This window comes from Stenella coeruleoalba (genome assembly GCF_951394435.1).
Source record: "Stenella coeruleoalba genome assembly, chromosome: 4".
Taxonomy (NCBI): Eukaryota; Metazoa; Chordata; class Mammalia; order Artiodactyla; family Delphinidae; genus Stenella; species Stenella coeruleoalba.
Genome location: NC_137149.1, coordinates 19,124,630 through 19,144,561, shown reverse-complemented (window position 1 = coordinate 19,144,561; position 19,932 = coordinate 19,124,630). Strand labels below are relative to the sequence as shown.

Here is a 19,932-nt window from a genome sequence, read left to right as displayed (position 1 = left end):
GAGGAACAGTAGGTGCACCCTATACAATAGGGGAATCAATCCCATAGTCTCATGTTTCTGACAGATCTAGCTGTGAGAGACATTAGTTATTACACAGGGCCATCATCCACTTTATTCCCTGAATGTAGAATTATTTAAATTTCTATACTCAAGACTTAACCAAAAACGTCACTTCTTTATTTAAACAGAAAGTAGTAGTGCTGGAACCTGGACACTCAATGTATTGTGGAAAATGTGTGGGATTGATGTCCACATGGATCCTAACATTGGCAAAAGACTTAACGCTCTGGGCAATACCCTTACAACACTGACAGGAGAGGAGGACACAGATGACATTGCCGATCTAAATTCAGTGAACATAGCTGACCTGTCAGATGAAGATGAAGTTGACACTATGTCTCCCACTATCCATACTGTAAGTAAACTCACAGTTAGACTTTTTCAGGACTGGCTTTTACCCTGAGAAAGGGATATTATTAGGTCAGTGTTATTTACTGTAGTTGCTAGTTGTGGAGGAAGGAAGGGAGTGGTGGTCCTCTGTGTCTACATTTATATAATATTGTTTTTTTAATTCCATAATATTGTCTTTTAATTGAATTCCTTGTTTCATAACGGCTGTCAACCAACTTGTGCCTTAACCTACAGGTAACATGTTAACAGTAACAGCAAAGTGCAAGCAGATTTGTAGAGACAGAAAGTAGATCAGTGGTTGCCTAGGACTGGGAGAGTTTAGGGGGTTGGGAGAGGGGATGGGAAGAGACTGCTAATGTTATGAGGTTTTGTTTGGGAGGCGGTGAAAATGTTCTAAATAGATTCTGATGATGGCTGCACAACTTTGTGACTATACTAAAAACCACTATAAACCATTATACATTTTAAATGGGTCAATTTTATGGCATGTGAATTATCTCAATAATGATGTTCAAAAATGAAAGTCAAAAGCAAAGTGCACCCACACAAAATAAAGTATACATTTTAAAAATGTGTATTTCCATTTATACTGTACATATTCTATAGTATCAGATTGATTAGTTATTAGTTAAACTTATTATTTATTAGTTAAAAAGAAAGTTTCTCTCTGCTTTCATTCTATTATCAACGTAAAAAATTTTTTGAAACATCTTTTAACTACTGTATCATGAAATAGTTTTGTTCTTGGAAAGAAATTTTTAAAAAATTAACATTACTGTTTACCATTTAGAGTTCAGAGGAAAGTTCAGTAAGTGGAGATGGCCACAAGCTCACCTTTGGGCAACGACTTGTAAATCACCTCCTAGGCCTGAGGCCTCCACATCAGCGCTATTCTGTTCCTGCAGAGTATCTGTGTAACCCAGAGATGTGGGCCTCCCCTCAGTCTAGCCAGTCCCATCTGAAAGCATGCAGAGCTCACTCATGGGGAAACGTAGGTAGCAACTAAATGGATTCCTTATGAAAATGAAGGGGTTTGAATCACTGGAGAATTCCAATCATCTTACTTAATATAGATGGCTTTGATTCTTGCATGCTTCCTTTGATTTAAGGTGTTATTTCTGTGATAGGGTAGATTTGCTTTGTGACCTGAGGGTGTTACTGACAGACATGCTTTTGATTTTTCAGGAAGCTGTAGATCATCGAAGACAAGGAGCATCTTGTAGCCAGCCAGGAGAACTTAGAGGAAGAAAAATTATGAAGCGTATAGTGGATATCAGAGAACTGAATGAACAGGCCAAAGTAATAGATGATCTTAAGTATGTATAATGATTTGTAATTTAGTATAGTATTCCCTAATAATAGAATAGATTTTAAATGTGAAGGAAACTGGATTGGGGCCAGTACAACCCATTTAGTTTATAAATGAGATCACCAAGGTCCAGAAAAGTTTGGTGATTTGTCTGAGATCATATATTCATTAGTGATAAAGTTAGAAATGTTAGTCTAGTGCTCATCACAGCTCCCCATTTCTGAGAAGTTTATGACTGACTTTATGTCACATATATGCATCTCTACGTGTATATACATGCATCTTCACATACGTATGTAAATATGAGTGTTTTGCTAACAGTATTTTTGGAATGCAAATTTTTGAGAGAGGAAGAAAATTTAGAATTTATTAAGTACCTATTGTGATTCTGACGTGTTATCTCAATTTAATCCTCACAACATTTCTATGAGAGTAGATGGCATTATCCAAACTTTATGGATGAGAAAACTGGCTCGGAGAGATTAAAGAATTGGAATTTGAACCTGTGTTTGTCTGAATTCAAACTTCATGCTTTTTGCTTGCCTGTATTAGCAGTTCACTAGAACTGAGGTGAGGGTAGGGCGAGCCAAGAGGGGGGAGTAGGCGGAAGTCATTTTTTTCTTTATCTGTAGCCTGCTAAATAGTACTGACTAGGTAATACTTGCTCTGTAAGACTAAATATTCTTCTTGCCAAACTGAAATTTTTGTTTTCCCCAAAGGTGGAAAACATACTTCATCTTTTCTAATCTTTGTACTCCTGTATCTGTGTTTTTTTGCATTCGAGGATTTTACAGAAATGTATACATTGTACAGTGAACGGTATTTGCTAAAAACTTGTCTGTAAAATCAGTTATGATACAGTGATTCACGTTTTCCTGTTGACTTACATTACAGTTTGAGTTTTGTTATCAGGGGAAAACTGACTTGAAGCAAAATATACTTCCCCCCCTAAAATCTTACCTGAGGCTTAAATTATATGTAAAATATTACATACAGATACTATTCTGCTAAGTGGTTCCATAGCTTTCCTGAGATTATCACAGAGACTCTTGATGTAGAAATGGATAAGAACCATTTCCTAAAACATTAGAGAAAGTTTTTTTTTTTACAGTTTGCCAGATATGAGTATTAAGTTTATGCAGGATTTTGGCCTGTCCATACATAATCTTTGATATTCTGATAGAGAATTTTAAAAGGAGCAAGTAAAAATCACTCTTACTTTGTTACCTCATTACAATAACTGCCATATTTGTTTTTTATCCAGAAAACTAGGTGCAAGTGAAGGAACCATAAACCAGGAAATTCAACGTTATCAACAATTAGAATCTGTTGCTGTGAATGATATTAGAAGAGATGTTCGTAAAAAATTACGGAGGTCCAGTATGCGAGTGAGTAAACATTTAAGGAGAATTTTATTAAAGTAGACTATGTAAACATTTTATCACTTTATGAAATTTTATGATGATACTTATGTTGTTCTCTTTCTTCCTCCATTGCTAGTGATAACACTTGATTTGTGTATCTCATGTCTACTATGTACCAGGCACTGTTTAAAGCACTTTACATTCAATAACCCATTAAATCTTTACAACAACCCTATGTGGTAGCTTATATTATTTTCCCCATTTTAAAGATGAGGAAACTGAGGCACAGAGAGGTCAAGCAATTTGACCAAGGTTATACAGCCAGTAATTCCAGTGGAGCCAAGATTCAAACCCAAACAGTGGAATTCTACAGTTTATGCCCTTAGCCACTGTGTTCTGTCTGCCTTTCATGAAGTCATACTTTCTTTTTTGTCTCTAATTCAAATGTGAAATTTTTTGAGATGTCCATTCTACCCCTCCCATTTTCCACAGAAGATTTTACTCTTAGCCACTACATACTGTCAGCACTTTATTCTTACCTTTATTATTTGCATATTTAGTTGCCCTTACTAGTATTTGAGCCTCTTAAAGGACAAGTTGTTTATCTTTGACCTTACTTTCTACCACATTCTGGGATTTAGTCCAATTGCTGAACACTTGAAATAAATATATAGATAGATGTACTAGAAAAATAGAGTAGAAAATAATTCTAAAACTTATTCAAATGGAGGTAGGTTGCTTTGGGTCAAGGTGGTCTTCTTAGTAGAAAAACTAATTTTTAAAAATATAGTCAGCAAAACCCTCCAGTTTTTTTTAACCAGAATATGGTTTTGGGGTGTTACCCCAATACATAAAAACTGGTTAAATCAGAGCTGTTGAGGTTAGAGAAAAGGTGGAAAGGTTGCAGGGATCCAGAGTTCATCGGCTTGAACTTTCTTTCCTTGGTCACCACCGAAGTCCTAGACCTCATTTGAATAGTGTTCTAAATTATTTATTTAAATTAGGAATAAAATTCAACTTTATTCATCACTGGCTTCTGATAGTACTAAATGGATAGTGATGCTCTGTAATGCATAACTCTGTGTTTAAATGTTTTGCCACTATGTACCTCACAGCCATGCAACATAATGAAAATATTGCTTGCCATACTGTTTATAAGCTAGTTTAGAATTGGCAATTAACTTAAAAATAAAACTAGGTGGAGAGGATTAGGAAAATTACTGAAATTAAATCTGTGTTCTTAACATTTTTCTCATTTGGTATTTCCCCCCAATTCCCTTTTAGTCCTCTTGCTTTCTAAGTCTCCATTGTATTAGAATCTTTTTACTATCTAGCCCCCCCAAACTACAAATTTGAAGAAGAGGGATTTGGCGACAAGGAAGGTGTTCCAGTCACCACTTCCTTTCCTTTTCTGTAACAAAGAGTTCTGTCAGGAGGGGTACCCTTGGGGGGTACTTGGGATGATTAGTGGTCGCTCCCTCCCTCCCCCTCCCTCTCTTCCCTGATCTCCTCTTCTCCCCCCTCCCCTCACGTTTCTCCCAGAATCTTTCCTTTTAATTCTCATTTTCTTTCTTTTCTTACTGTTTCCTCATTTCTCCCCTTATTTCTGTACCCCTCATCCCTGCTCCCAATCTTTTCTCTCAAACGAGCTGGTGGCTCCTATTTTCCTTGTACAGCCTTCCTAATTGACGTTAGGACTAAGAATAGTTGATTCCTGCTGCACTTTGATCCATCTGTGTTGTTAAGTGACATTTAAAGTCACAATTTAAGATAACTTGTTATTGACCTGGGGGAGACAAGATAACTTCTATAATAGCAGAATATTTTACCTGAAGTCAGATATTACAACAGTAAACAACTGCCTAAAGTCACCCTTTTTCTACCCCCGTTCATTAGGCTGCTTCCCTAAAGGATAAGTGGGGTTTGGGTTACAAACCAAGTTACAGCCGATCAAAAACCATTTCAGCTTCTGGAAGACCACCTCTTAAGCGAATGGAAAGGGCAAGGTAATATATTTCAACCAATGAAACAAGTAATAAAATTGCTGACTCTTTTGCCAAAGGTCACTACTTATTTATTGTGTTCTAATTGGGGAAATTACAAAATTAAGGTAGCAAATGGACCTTATTAGTAAAACTAGTAATAGTGGATACTGTCAAACTAAGAAGTTTGAGGAATCCCTCTATCTCATTTATACTCTACTTTTATATTATAAAAGTCATTGTGTGCTTTTTAGTAATGAAGTACACTGCTATTTAGACAAGTTTATGCGTAAACGTATAGACTATCCAAAGAAATGAATATTCCATGTTAGGAGCTGCAGCTCTAAATTTGTCATTTTAGAAAGTGTGATTATACACACATTTAACATATGAAAAATGGAAATTTTACTTATTATTGAAGAAAAATATAGATTTACTAGTAAATGAACACTATAAAGTAAGTATAAATTCTTTTTTATAAGGCTTAATTTTAGGAAATCTTGTGTTAAAGCAATGAACTTTTTTTTTATGAGATGCTAAAGGTTAAGAAATGGAATACCAAAAGTTCAATCCTTGGATAAGGTAAATATTTAGAAATAAAGTGTTAATGTCATTAATCAGACTTTTATAACGTCCAGGGGTTTTTTTTGAACACGAATATTAATGTTTTATAACTTTATATTTTATTATAGTTCTCGAGTAGGTGAAACTGAGGAGCTCCCAGAAATCCGGGTGGATGCAGCATCTCCTGGACCCAGAGTCACTTTCAATATCCAAGATACAGTAAGAGAGATACTATTTGTTAGAGATACACAGTGCTAAATAATTTTTAGTAATTACAAAATTATAGTAGTTACGCAGTTTAGAAATAGTAGTTCCTACTTACAGTGAAAGTGTGGATTGTGATGGTTGAGGTGTCTGTACGTTGCCAAATAGCAGAGCACTATTGAGAGCCATGCCGCAGGTGTTAGTGTTTTGCATGTAGAATAAAGACCCCATACTGCTTGTAGGTAGAAACATTTTGTTGAATAATTTTTCTTTCAAGTTCGACTCTGCATTAAACTGGGTATTTTACACAAATGTAAATGTGGAATGTTCTTACTTAATGTATTTTATTGTTTATGTATTTTTGTTCAGAATATATAGAGATAATATCAGAAACTAGTAGTAAAAAAGGTCAGCGTCAAAGTTGTATTCTAATTTTATAGCATGTTAAAATGAATGTTAAAATGTTTGTTGTTTTTGTTTACTTTTAAATCATTGTTTTTTTATTTTTCATTAATTTTTATAAATTTTCTTATTATTTTAATTAAGTTGAAAAAAACGGTATGGGGAAGTACACCACAGTCCAGCTGTCCTGGGGAAGGGTATTTTCAGGTACTTTTTAAGAACAACATAAATTTTGCTTTAAAACTAAGTAACCACTCTGAAAATCTGCTTTCAAAATGTCTTCCTCTAATTTCATACTAAACTCAGACCTTGAAGATATTTTACATAAAGGTTTAAGATTGTTTCAATTCTTTTTCATCCTTTATATTTCCTAAGCTTTTTCATGAATATATTTTACTTCTATACTCACTTATAATTTAATAGTAATTATTTAATCTCCAAAATTAAAGAAGGACTAAATCAGCACACCAGATTAACTCAACAAAATCATAAACCAAAAACTGCAATATATTACAGTTATTTGCTAATCCCGAAGTGAATCTCTTTTTCCCTACACTCAAACACAAAATGAATCTTTTCTTTAAGAAAAAATTAGTTACCTAATTCAAACTAGAATCAACAGAACAACAAATTAATCATTGAGTGTTATTTATTTTCAGTCACTAGTATAAAAAAAGCATGTATAAAAGCAATCTATTAAAAATTATGTTCAAAACAGTGTGGAAAATGTGCTACACAATCACTTATAAGTTAACACCTTTATAAGCTACATATTTTCCCTAAATATAAGTTATAAGAGTAAAATTTAATTTTAAAATTGTATCTGTATAGTAGGTATATAAATCATTGTCTAGAAATTTTCTGTCAAGTTACATTTAAAAATTGGAACTTATTCCACATTTGTTTCCCATCTCCCACTCTTTTAAGATAGTCTCAATATATATCCCGTAGTTACACTGAATTTAGTCAAGCCGAATTTTGTTTTAGAACTATTAGGTTGTAATAGAATGAGCTTGACAGACATGTCCTTTTTTCTAAAAATGAACTTGGAAATACTGTCCTTTACAGTGAATTGAATGGATTCTACTAATTGATTTTTTTTTTCCTGTATTTTTAAAATCGAGATAATTGACATATAACATTATTTTCAGGTATACAACATAATTATTTGATATATGTATATACTGTGAAATGATTGAGTTATTCTTAAAGGCATTAATATTTGAATGATTCAAGTCCGATTTTTAAATAGCAGTATATGCTGTTTATAAAAAATAGTGTATAAAAATCATGAATTACAGAATAGATCATTAAGGCATGGTTAAATAGAAAATAAATATAAACAAAGGGATATTTATCTACATAAACTCTTACCACAGCTTTAAAAGTTGAAGATTTTCTGATAAAATCTGACTTACTTACTAAATGATATGTTATTTTTTAAAAAGTGAAGAAAATCTAGATTCTGCAAATGTTTGAAATTTTGATTATAGGATTTCACTATGTATCTTATAGTAATATCAATGTACCTTGCACATTACACTTTACAAAGGCTTATCACATTCCCTCAAAGGATATGTGAGCAAATCTCAAAACTGGGAATCAAAATAAGGTCATAGAAGTTTGTTTTTTGTTCTTTTTTTGACCTACTTAAATGCAGTGGTCTCCTGATACAATCCTCAGTGAGTGACATTGTACTTATTACACAAAGTATTTGCCTTAAAATACAGAATTCTTAAGTTTGATTGATTGCTATTTAATTATATAACTATTTACACATCTTTCTTCAGCTTAGTAGGGGCCCATTTTAAAAAGATGTATCCACAGAAAGTATTCTGGAAGCACAAAGTACATTCTGTACTGACACTTGCATCCTCTTCCATCATTAATTGCTCTCTTGCCCTTCTAATTTAAAGTTAATCATATTGTTTCTTTTGTCTCCACAGCATGATTAACCCATGCTTTAAAGAATTACAGTATGTACTAATTAACATGATGATATATGCTTATATAAAGTAAAATTTCACTCTAATTTTTAGTGAGTCAGTGATATGACTTTCTGTGGTTTGAACTTCTGCTTCCTTCTTTGGTGTATCATTTCATATGTTTGTAAAGCTGATCTTTCAGCTCAGCGTGAGGAAATTCAATTTTGAGAGAAATTTTAGACGCTTAAATGTATAATTTTTTTCTTTTTTTTTTTTAAGGGAAAAGAGGTTTATAATGTGAACCTGATTCATATTTTTTCTCTTTACATTCAGTTTCCAGAGGAGACAGAACTGGACCTTTTGTCAGTAACCATTGAAGGTCCATCCCATTACTCCTCAAATAGTGAAGGATCATATTCCGTGTTCAGTTCTCCCAAAACTCCAGGAGGCCTTTCACCAGGCATTTCTTTCCAACCTGAGGAGGGCCGACGGGATGACAGTTTGTCTTCTACCAGTGAAGATTCCGAGAAGGATGAAAAGGATGAAGACCATGAGAGGGAAAGGTTCTATATTTACAGGAAACCCTCGTGAGTAGCTTTAAGATCCTTAGGCAGTATTTTAGAATCTAGAACTGAGCTTAAAGCATTATATAACTGTTAATTTTTACAGAAAAAAGAAAATCTTAACGTGCCTACCCAGAGTGAGACTAGGAGATGTATCCATGGTTTACTAATATAATTTAGCTCCATATGGCATTATTTTTTTCTTTCCCTGTCTTTATGTTTTTTTAATAAAATCTAGAAAGTAGCATTTTAAATTTTACAATTTGCAAAAATGAAATCTCCTCCAAGTTGTAGAATGTAGGTCATACACTGATATTCAGACTCCTTAATATCAGTGCTTGTGCCTGTGTCCTGAGCACTGAGAACATTGCCTGACACATGACAGTTACTCAGTACATAGTTGTTGAATAAAATGTGACTCCATTAAACTTAAGAAAAACTTCAATTAGTAGGAGCCAGTTGGGTAATTTGTGTGAATTTATAAAATAGTGAAATTTACTTACAGACTACTGCTCACATAACATGTTGGAAAATAGTTTGTTGAAAACTCTTCCCAGTTTACTACAATGTAATCACCAGTTGTTCTTTCTCTAGACATACATCTCGTAAAAAAGCAACAGGCTTTGCTGCTGTTCATCAGCTATTTACAGAACGCTGGCCAACAGCCCCAGCCAACAGAAGTCTTAGTGGCACAGCTACAGAGAGAAATATTGACTTTGAACTTGATATACGAGTTGAAATTGATAGTGGAAAATGTGTGCTCCACCCAACCACCCTTCTACAAGAACATGATGATATAAGCTTGAGAAGGTAAGATATTGGTCAGAAAGGTGTACAAGTAACTTCATTTGTTAGAACTACTATTTATATATCATTAATTGTAACAAACATTTCCCACCACATCCCAAAATGCAGATTTAAAGAGTATATTTTATTATAATTAGCATGTTTGAGTGTTTATTTGTATAACATACTGTTTTCTTTAAACAAGTGTATAATATTTTCTGGTGATTAGAAATGGACGTCTGATTTAGATTCTAGCAAATTTGTTAATTAAAATAGTTATATCATTGGAATTCTTTAAATAAGCATGAATTTCTCAGTCTCTCATCATTGTGCACATTTCTGTTTCAAAGAACAGTACAATACTTAAAGATATCTTGTTATTGAAAGTTTGATGACATAAAGAAATAAGAAAGATTGGGAAACAGCTGCACAGAGACCTCAGTAAACTGGAATGTTGTTCAGGCTATAACTGCAGCTTTACCATTTGTTTCCATCATTGACGAAATAGTGGTATAAACAGGCGTAGGGTTAGATTATTTTGTTCTTTGAATTTGTTTTGCTTTTCCTTCCTAATCTAAAAAAGAATTATAGGGAAACAGTAATATTAATAATTGAGTGAATGAGTAAGGAGTGGGTGGAAATGTAGATAAAACAAGTAGGCAGAATGCTGACAAATGCTGAAGCTGGGAGATGGGCCCGTGGGAGTTCATTCTGCTGTTCCATTTACTTTCTGTATGTTCGAAATTTTCTATAATAAAAGATTTTTAAATGTCTCTTTGTCTAATGAAGCTTTTTATAAAATGAGAAGGTAAAAAGGCACTCTAAACAGTTAAATTCTTACAAATGTAATAGTGGTGATAATAAGAACGACTGTTAATTTATTTTTGGTTGAACCGCAGTAAACCAAACTAAATTGCTGGTACTCAGCTATATTTACCTATGTAAAGGGCAGTTTCATTTGGTTCAACCTTATGTGTTCATGTGAAACAGCTGTGATCTCGGGAAAGAATAACTGCCTTGTGTAGTTGTGGAACATACAACATAAACCTCATCCATGCAAGGATTAACCGGTTTCACTAGAGACACTGATGAGCTTCACTTTTTCAACCTTATTAATAAAGGATTACATTTCATTTACTATATAAATAAAAGTTTGCTTTTAAACAAAATAAAAGGAAATAAATGTCTTTCAAAAAGATAAAACATTTTTCTATTTATAGGAGTTATGACAGAAGTTCCAGGAGTTTAGATCAAGATTCTCCTTCGAAAAAGAAGAAGTTTCAAACTAATTATGCTTCCACCACGCATTTAATGACTGGCAAGAAAGTGCCATCATCTCTACAGACAAAGCCTAGTGACTTAGAAACAACAGTATTTTACATTCCTGGAGTTGATGTAAAGGTAAAAACCTAAATGTCTAGGATTAGGGATTAGATTATTAGTAGCCATGTTTATTTTCTATCATATATATTCTTCCTTTACCAATTGTATTAAAACGAGGCCTTCTGAAGTTTTTCTCTAATATAGCCATATTCTGAACATGAGGCCTTCTAAACTGCAGGTTGCCCCTTTTTCCACGAAATTTTGACAGAAAAGTTAATTTTCTTTTTTAAACCTTGACATTCACAATGTATTTGCTAAACCTTGCCTATTGCAACTCTTTTAGATTCTAGAATTATTAAGCTAGGATGTTAAGCTAGAAAGAACTTAAAATATTATCTGGGATGACCCTTTTTAACTTTAAAAATGAGATAAAGCTAATAAGGAACTTGCCGGGATCACAAAGCTAACTTGTAAAGTCTTCTGGCTCCTGAACCAGTGTTCTTTCTGCCACATTTTTGTACATTTCTTGGTTTCCCTCATCTGCATAATTTTAATTTTGAAAGTTTATTTGTTTCAATACAGTTGCATTATAATTCCAAGACTCTAAAGACCGAATCACCTAATGCCTCCAGAGGATCTTCCTTGCCAAGAACACTGTCTAAAGAGTCCAAGCTGTACGGTGTGAAAGATAGTGCGACATCTCCTCCTCCTCCTTTACCTTGCACTGCCCAGAGCAAGACTCACACCTTACTTCCCCCCCAGCCCCCGCCTATTCCCTCAGGTATTTACGGAAAATATACTTTATTTTAATTTTTTTCATAAATTAAGTTTTAGTCATCACCTACTTGCTCTTTTGAGACTTTCTTTCAAATTCACGTTTAAGAAAGGACTTAGACTTATCAGTAACGACTGTACAAAGTTCATATGTGGAAGTGTTGGCCAACTACTTTTGCCTAGTTCTCAAACTGATATTACCTTAGAATATCAGTTGTTAAAATAAACTTAATATACTTAAAGTTTACTTAATTTTTTAGATCTATATATATTTAGAAAAGTCTTAATGTAGTTCAAATCTGGGAGCTTATGATCTAGATGGAAACATCAAAGTTATATCTGGGAGCTTATGATCTAGATGGAAACATCAAAGTTATACATTTAAGACAGAGTGCACTGGACTTAACCACATTTATTAATTATCTATTATTGCATAACAAATTATCACAAATTTAGTGGCTTAAAATCTCAAACACACCTTCTGTGGATCAGAAATTCAGGAGCAGTTTGGCAGGGTGAATCTAACTTCACAGTCTTTTATGAAGCTACAGTCAGGATGTTGGCTAGGGCTGCAGTCATCCAAATGCCTGACTGGGTCTGGAAATCTGCTTCCATTGTATCCCATTCACATGGCTGGCAAGCTGGTGCTTTAGTTTCTCCCCACATGGGTCTCTCCACTGGGGTCCCTGAGTGTTCTCAGGACATGGCAGCTGACATTCCCTCAAAAGGAGTGATCCAAAAGAGAACATGGCTGAAGCTGCAATATCTTTTATGGCTTAGTCTCAGAAGTCATGTAACATCACTTCCACAATGTCTAATTGATCATACAGGTGAGCCTTATTCAGTGTGGGAGGGAACTACACAAGGGCGTGAATACCAGGAGGAAAGGACTATTGGAAGTTATCTTGGAATCTGGCTACTATACCATGTGAATAATACCTTATATATATAAAGTAGAATATCCAAAAAAGGGAATATTGGACTGGACAAGAATTATTTGAAAAATCTTTATTTGAGAGATGGAACTTGATAAATCTTTTAAAGTAGCCAGTAATCGTGATAATAATGACTAACATTTTTAGATCACTTTTATATATTTTTTAATTTATGTTTGGCTGTGTTGGGTCTTTTTTATTTTTTATTTTGGCTGGTTTTGGTATCAGGGTGATGGTGGCCTCATAGAATGTGTTTGGGAGTGTTGCTTCCTCTGCAGTTTTTTGGAAGAGTTTGTGAAGGATGGGTGTTAGCTCTTCTCTAAATGTTTGATAGAATTCACCTGTGAAGCCATCTGGTCCTGGACTTTTGTTTGTTGGAAGATTTTTAATCACAGTTTCAATTTCATTACTTGTGATCGGTCTGTTCATATTTTCTGTTTCTTCCTGGTTCAGTCTTGGAAGGTTATACCTTTCTAAGAATTTGTCCATTTCTTCCAGGTTGTCCATTTTATTGGCATAGAGTTGCTTGTAGTAGTCTCTTAGGATGCTTTGTATTTCTGCGGTGTCTGTTGTAACTTCTTTTTCATTTCTAATTTTATTGAGTCCTCTCCCTCTTTTTCTTGATGAATGTTGCTAATGGTTTATCAATTTTATCTTCTCAAAGAACCAGCTTTTAGTTTTATTGATCTTTGCTATTGTTTTCTTTGTTTCTATTTCATTGATTTCTGCTCTGATCTTTATGATTTCTTTCCTTCTGCTAAGTTTGGGCTTTGTTTGTTCTTCTTTCTCTAGTTCCTTTAGGTGTAAGGTTAGATTGTTTGTTTGAGATTTTTCTTGTTTCTTGAGGTAGGCTTGTATTGCTATAAACTTCCCTCTTAGAACTGCTTTTGCTGCATCCCATAGGTTTTGGATCATCGTGTTTTCATTGTCATTTATCTCTAGATATTTTTTGATTTCCTCTTTGATTTCTTCAGTGATCTCTTGGTTATTTAGTAACGTATTGTTTAGCCTCCACGTGTTTGTGTTTTTTACATTTTTTTCCCTGTAATTCATTTCTACTCTCATAGCGTTGTGGTCAGAAAAGATGCTTGATATGATTTTAATTTTCTTAAATTTACTGAGGCTTGATTTGTGACCCAAGACGTGATCTATCTTGGAGAATGTTCCGTGCGCATTTGAGAAGAAAGTGTAATCTGCTGTTTTTGGATGGAATGTCCTATAAATATCAATTAAATCTATCTGGTCTGTCATGTCATTTAAAGCTTGGGTTTCCTTATTAATTTTCTGTTTGGATGATCTGTCCATTGGTGTAAGTGAGGTGTTAAAGTCCCCCACTATTATTGTGTTACTGTCGATTTCCTCTTTTATAGCTGTTATCAGTTGCCTTATGTATTGAGGTGCTCCTATGTTGGGTGCATATATAATTGTTATATCTTCTTCTTGGATTGATACCCTGATCATTGTGTAGTGTCCTTCCTTGTCTCTTGTAACATTCTTTGTTTTAAAGTCTATTTTATCTGATATGAGTATTGCTGCTCCAGCTTTCTTTTGATTTCCATTTGCATGGAATATCTTTTTCCATCCCCTCACTTTCAGTCTGAATGTGTCCCTAGGTCTGAAGTGGGTCTCTTGTAGACAGCATATATATGGGTCTTGTTTTTGTATCCATTCAGCAAGCCTGTGTCTTTTGGTTGGAGCATTTAATCCATTCAGGTTTAGGGTAATTATTGATATGTATGTTCCTACTACCATTTTCTAATTGTTTTGGGTTTGTTTTTGTAGGTCCTTTCTTCTCTTTTGTTTCCCACTTAGAGTAGTTCCTTTAGCATTTGTTGTAGAGCTGGTTTGGTGGTGCTGAATTCTCTTAGCTTTTGCTTGTCTGTAAAGCTTTTGATTTCTCCATCGAATCTGAATGAGATCCTTGCTGGGTAGAGTAATCTTGGTTGTAGGTTTTTCCGTTTAATCACTTTAAGTATATCATGCCACTCCCTTCTGGCTTGTAGAGTTTCTGCTGAGAAATCAGCTGTTAACCTTATGGGAGTTCCCTTGTATGTTATTTGTTGTTTTTCCCTTGCTGCTTTTAATAATTTTTCTTTGTCTTTAATTTTTGCCAATTTGATTACTATGTGTCTCGACGTGTTTCTCCTTGGGTTTATCCTGTATGGGACTGTCTGCGCTTCCTGGACTTGGGTGGCTATTTCCTTTCCCATGTTAGGGAAGTTTTCGACTATAATCTCTTCACATATTTTCTCGGGTCCTTTCTCTGTCTCTTCTCCTTCTGGGACCCCTGTAATGTGAATGGTGTTGCGTTTAATGTTGTCCCAGAGGTCTCTTAGGCTGTCTTCATTTCTTTTCATTCTTTTTTCTTTATTCTGTTCTGCAGCAGTGAATGCCACCATTCTATCTTCCAGGTCACTTCTCCGTTCTTCTGCCTCAGTTATTCTCCTATTGATTCCTTCTAGTGTAGTTTTCATTTCAGTTATTGTATTGTTCATCTCTGTTTGTTTGTTCTTTAATTCTTCTAGGTCTTTTTTAAACATCTCTTGCATCTTCTCGATCTTTGCCTCCATTCTTTTTCTGAGGTCCTAGATCATCTTCACTATCATTATTCTGAATTCTTTTTCTGGAAGGTTGCCTGTCTCCACTTCATTTAGTTGTTTTTCTGGGGTTTTGTCTTGTTCCTTCATCTGGTACATAGCCTTCTGCCTTTTCATCTTGTCTTTCTGTGAATGTGGTTTTTGTCCCACAGGCTGCAGGATTGTAGTTATTCTTGCTTCTGCTCTCTGCGTTGGGTCTTAGTTGTGGCACATGGGATCTCTCGTTGCGAGGCATGGGCTTGTCTCTAGTTGTGGCGCGTGGGCTCCAGAGTGCATGTGCTCTGTAGTTGCGGCACACGGGCTCAGTAGTTGCAGTGTGTGGGCTTAGTTGCCCCACAGCATGTGGGATCTTAGTTCCCTGACCAGGGATTGAAGCCATATCCCCTACGTTGGAAGGCAGATTCTTTACCAGTGGACCACTGGGTAAGTCCCTAGATCACTTTTAAATTGACAAGACACATGTATGTCCATTAAGTGCAAGGCAGATATTATCAATATTGTCCCCATTTTATATATGAAATTTAAAGCTCACAGAAGTTGCATTTCTTTCCTACTTTTACAAGCTAATACATGCTTGAGTTGGAAACCTAAGCCAAAGTTAGCTAAATATTAGTTAGCTATTATAACCATTCTACTGATGTGGAAATATTTAGTCAGGTAGAAGGAAAGAGAGATGCAGCCCATGTAAGGAGGCATTATAAATGCATACAAGGTAAGAACAGCAAGAACACAGGAAAACCTAAAAACAATGATGTTTTTCCTCAACTTGCCACAGAATATCATTAGTCAAAATTGTCTACATCTTACTCCTCAAGTGGACAAAATAATACTAAATGAGAGATTAAATGCTAAAATAATACTAATGAGAGAGTTAGCAAAGTATAAACTTGAAAAATTGAACCAAAATTTGTTACCTAGAGCAAATAGGAATAACTGTTGTACTTTTATATACATCATTGATTATCTTTGTATTCTAACAATAATTTATGATTTCTTTCAACCTATTTTTATTGCATTCTTGTATGGTTTTAAATAAGAGGTGTTTCCTGTGATTAAACTGTCATATAATTCTCATTTCTCACAAAATTATTGTATGTTTTATGGAAACTATTAAATTCACTTCACACCCTTAAATGTTCTAGCCAAAGGAAAAGGAAGTGGAGGAGTAAAAACAGCCAAGTTATATGCCTGGGTAGCACTTCAGTCATTGCCAGAAGAAATGGTTATTAGTCCCTGCCTATTAGACTTTCTGGAAAAGGCTCTGGAAACTATCCCAATTACACCAGTTGAAAGGAACTATACAAGTGAGTGTCCTGTTTATATACTTATTTTCCCATCACATGTACTTTGGGGTCCTATTACTTAGAAGGATTTCTTAATGCTATTATATATTCAGTGATAAATGTAAAGGAATTATAGAACTGAAGAAGAACTTGAGAGACCATCTAGTCCTGGTGGGGTTTTACGATTCTTCCACGGCCACAGCTAGTGACAAAATTAACATTTTTAGGTCCTATGTTAGTGTGTCTCTTGGACTGGAAACTCCTTGAGGGCAAAGGCATAATTACTTTTTTCTTTGTTCGTTGTTTGGTATAGCAGCAGGGAATCAGAGTTTGGAGGAATGAGTAAGAGGTTTGAATAGGGATAGATGTATAGAATGATGGGCTACAGAGCCAGTGTTTTCTGTGCGTTCATACCCCTGATCTCAGTACTAGCATAAGAGAAAAAGATCTTTTAATAAATAGTTTGCCCTTGCCCTAAGAGTGCACTTAAAACTAAATATTTTAACAGCTATCAGCTCACAAGATGAAGATATGGGACATTTTGAAATACCAGATCCTATGGAAGAATCAACAACATCACTAGTATCATCTTCAACATCTGCTTACTCTTCCTTCCCTGTAGATGTTGTGGTTTATGTACGAGTTCAGGTGATATACTTCATTTATTCCTTTCTGTTTTAAAGAAAAAAAATTTTCTTAAGTTTATTTGAACATTTACAATATTACTACCCTTTAACGTTTTCTTAAGCTTCATGGACCTTTAGTATGTCTATGATGGCTTAGAGGTTGTGTGAACCTTTGGGAAGTATATGTACAACTTTATGTGTGTATTTACTTGTCTGCTGAGGAGGTTCGTATCTGAGTTTTCAAAATTGAGATCTCATACTTTTGTGGCAAATGTGAAAATATGTAAGTTAAAACTTTTTCAGCACTCTATGCCATTTTTTATGATGGCGCCTATATTTCTTGTCATTATGGTCATTTGGGGGCAGATATAAAGTGAAATTGAGATACAAAGTCACAATAGTACCTTTGTTAGATTTTTCTAAGAGTTATATATTTAGTATTTTATTCTAAAATTCAGTCCTATCTGTAGGCTTTTAGGAGTATAGGCATACCTGAGAGATATTGTGGGTTCAGTTCCAAACCACCACTGCAATAAAGCAAATATTGCAGTGAAGCAAGTTACATGTTTTTGATTCCTCAGTGCATATAAAAGTTATGTTTACACTGTATGGTAGTTTATTAAGTGTGCAATAGTATTATATCTGAAAAAACAGTGTACCTGCCTTAATTAAAAAATAACGCTGTTGGGGCTCCCTGGTGGCGCAGTGGTTGAGAGTCCGCCTGCCGATGCAGGGGACGTGGGTTCGTGCCCCGGCCCGGGAAGATCCCACATGCCGCGGAGCGGCTGGGCCCGTGAGCCATGGCCGCTGAGCCTGCACGTCCGGAGCCTGTGCTCCGCAATGGGAGAGGCTACAACAGTGAGAGGCCCACGTACTGCAAAAAAATAAAAAAAATGAAACGCTAATGATCATCTGTTCAGATTAATTTCTACAATAGCAGTTTGGCCAAAAGAACTTCAGTCTGATCTTCTGGAGTTTTTACACAAGCTTTTTTGAAGATCTGATGAAAACATGTAATGAGTGAGGGCTTGAGAGTTTGTAAAACTTCAGTTATTAATGCAATAGCCTTTTAAAATTTTAGTATAAAAGGAAATCATTTCCTTTAAAATACTTGATTATGAACAATATGAATGTAAACATCTTTAATGTTCTGAATTATCTAAATGTCTACATATTTACTGCTTAGAGATAGTTCCTCAAATATTTAGAGTTTTATAAATGATACCATTTTGTTAATATACTTTGGTTAATGTATCGTGTGTCTGTTTGAAAAAGGTAGGACACACTAAAGACAAAATTCTTTTAAGTAAGACAAAATTCTTTTAAGTGTCAAATAATAAATTTGGTATATGTAGACTGAAATGGAAACTGAATGTAATTTTTGGAGTCCAGTGGGAAAATTTTTAATCATCTAGCTCCTAGAAACTTTTGTTTTGGCTTTCTGCACTTTTTAGCCCTCACAGATCAAGTTTAGCTGTTTACCGGTGTCAAGAGTAGAATGCATGCTAAAGCTGCCATCCCTGGACTTGGTGTTTTCTTCAAACCGAGGAGAACTGGAGACTTTAGGGGCTACGTATCCTGCAGAGACTTTATCCCCTGGAGGTAATGCTCCTCAGAGTGGAACAAAGACCTCTGCAAGCAAAACTGGAATACCAGGTGTGGAAACATTCTTTTATTCAATTGGCATAAAGCCAAATATTATTTTAACAGTAATATATATTGCCAAATAAATAAATTTGGAAAAGGAGAATATTTGAGAATTAGAGTACTTGTAGAAAAAAATCTATAGTAGATCAAAGTTTTGAGTGTATTTTATTACAAAGGAATGGCAGTGGGATAGCATTTTGTTGTTGGTTTCACGTACGCATTACATGCACTATGAGTGATGAGTGATAATGTGTTCAAGTACTTCTGAGTGATTTTATGCTATATTTTTACATTACAAGTAATCAGTGTTGCAAATGGTAAATAAGAGATGTAGTATTATCTTGCAAGGATTTCTTATCACACTGAATTAAAAGTATATCACATTGTGTGTGTGTGTGTGTGTGTGTGTGTGTGTATAAAAAGACTTTTTAATGGTAAATTTTGTTACCTACCTCAAATGTTTGTTTCATGAAAGGTTTAGTTTTTAAAGCAGAACTGATGATTTCCTGATGAGATAGTCACACTTCACTGTATTAAAACTGTGTCATTTCTGCCCTAAAAATCATTTAGAGATCACAAATGCAAAAAAATAAAGATTTTCTTGGCCATTTTTTAAAAGAGAGACTAGAATGAATGAAAATTGATGAGAGAACTAATGTTCAGTGTTTTCAAGCAGTGGGGGGGGGTGATTCTGCCCCCAGGGGATATTCCGCAATGTGGAGAAATGGCTAAAGCAAAACATTTGCTTTGCTGTGTAAATCTCTGAAAATTTTCAAAACAAAAAGTTGATATTTTACAAATAAGATTTTTGCTAATGCCATAGCCCACTGTCTTACACTTAGCTCCTAAATATTGCTGCTGGAATTGTGTTGTAGTCAACAACACGTTGGAGCGGTAGTGCTGGTTTTTGAAAACATATTTTTTTGATTATAAAATTAACTCATTGTTTATTACAGAACATAAAGAAAACAGAAAAGTATCAAAAATGAAAATAATAATATCCCTTTATCAGTTCCTACCTACTCTCTAGCATTTTTGTGAAGATATGATCTTTTTCCCAGGAAAGACTGAAATATGGTCTCTTCTGCTATGTAACTTTCAGAAATTTTAAATATAGGTTTTCCCAAATTATTAAGTATTTATCTCTAAAATAACTTTAATGACTGTATGATGTAACATCATTTTGATCATATATTTGAAACTCTCTGGGCTCTTTGGTTTTTATTTTGTGAATAAT

General features: G+C 34.6%; 1 protein-coding gene across 1 annotated transcript in view; it reads left to right on the top strand.

Moving 5' to 3' along the window:
* Nucleotides 1-19,932, top strand: part of BLTP1 (bridge-like lipid transfer protein family member 1) — a 207,766-nt gene that overhangs the window by 166,872 nt on the left and 20,962 nt on the right. The window contains exons 61-74 of the mRNA XM_079919926.1: nt 189-415; nt 1,202-1,402; nt 1,597-1,727; nt 2,985-3,108; nt 4,981-5,090; nt 5,759-5,849; nt 6,381-6,443; nt 8,495-8,748; nt 9,319-9,534; nt 10,731-10,911; nt 11,416-11,614; nt 16,282-16,443; nt 16,931-17,070; nt 18,503-18,704. Of these exons, the coding sequence (XP_079776052.1) occupies nt 189-415; nt 1,202-1,402; nt 1,597-1,727; nt 2,985-3,108; nt 4,981-5,090; nt 5,759-5,849; nt 6,381-6,443; nt 8,495-8,748; nt 9,319-9,534; nt 10,731-10,911; nt 11,416-11,614; nt 16,282-16,443; nt 16,931-17,070; nt 18,503-18,704 (2,301 nt within the window). The remainder of the gene's footprint in view (nt 1-188; nt 416-1,201; nt 1,403-1,596; nt 1,728-2,984; nt 3,109-4,980; nt 5,091-5,758; nt 5,850-6,380; nt 6,444-8,494; nt 8,749-9,318; nt 9,535-10,730; nt 10,912-11,415; nt 11,615-16,281; nt 16,444-16,930; nt 17,071-18,502; nt 18,705-19,932) is intronic.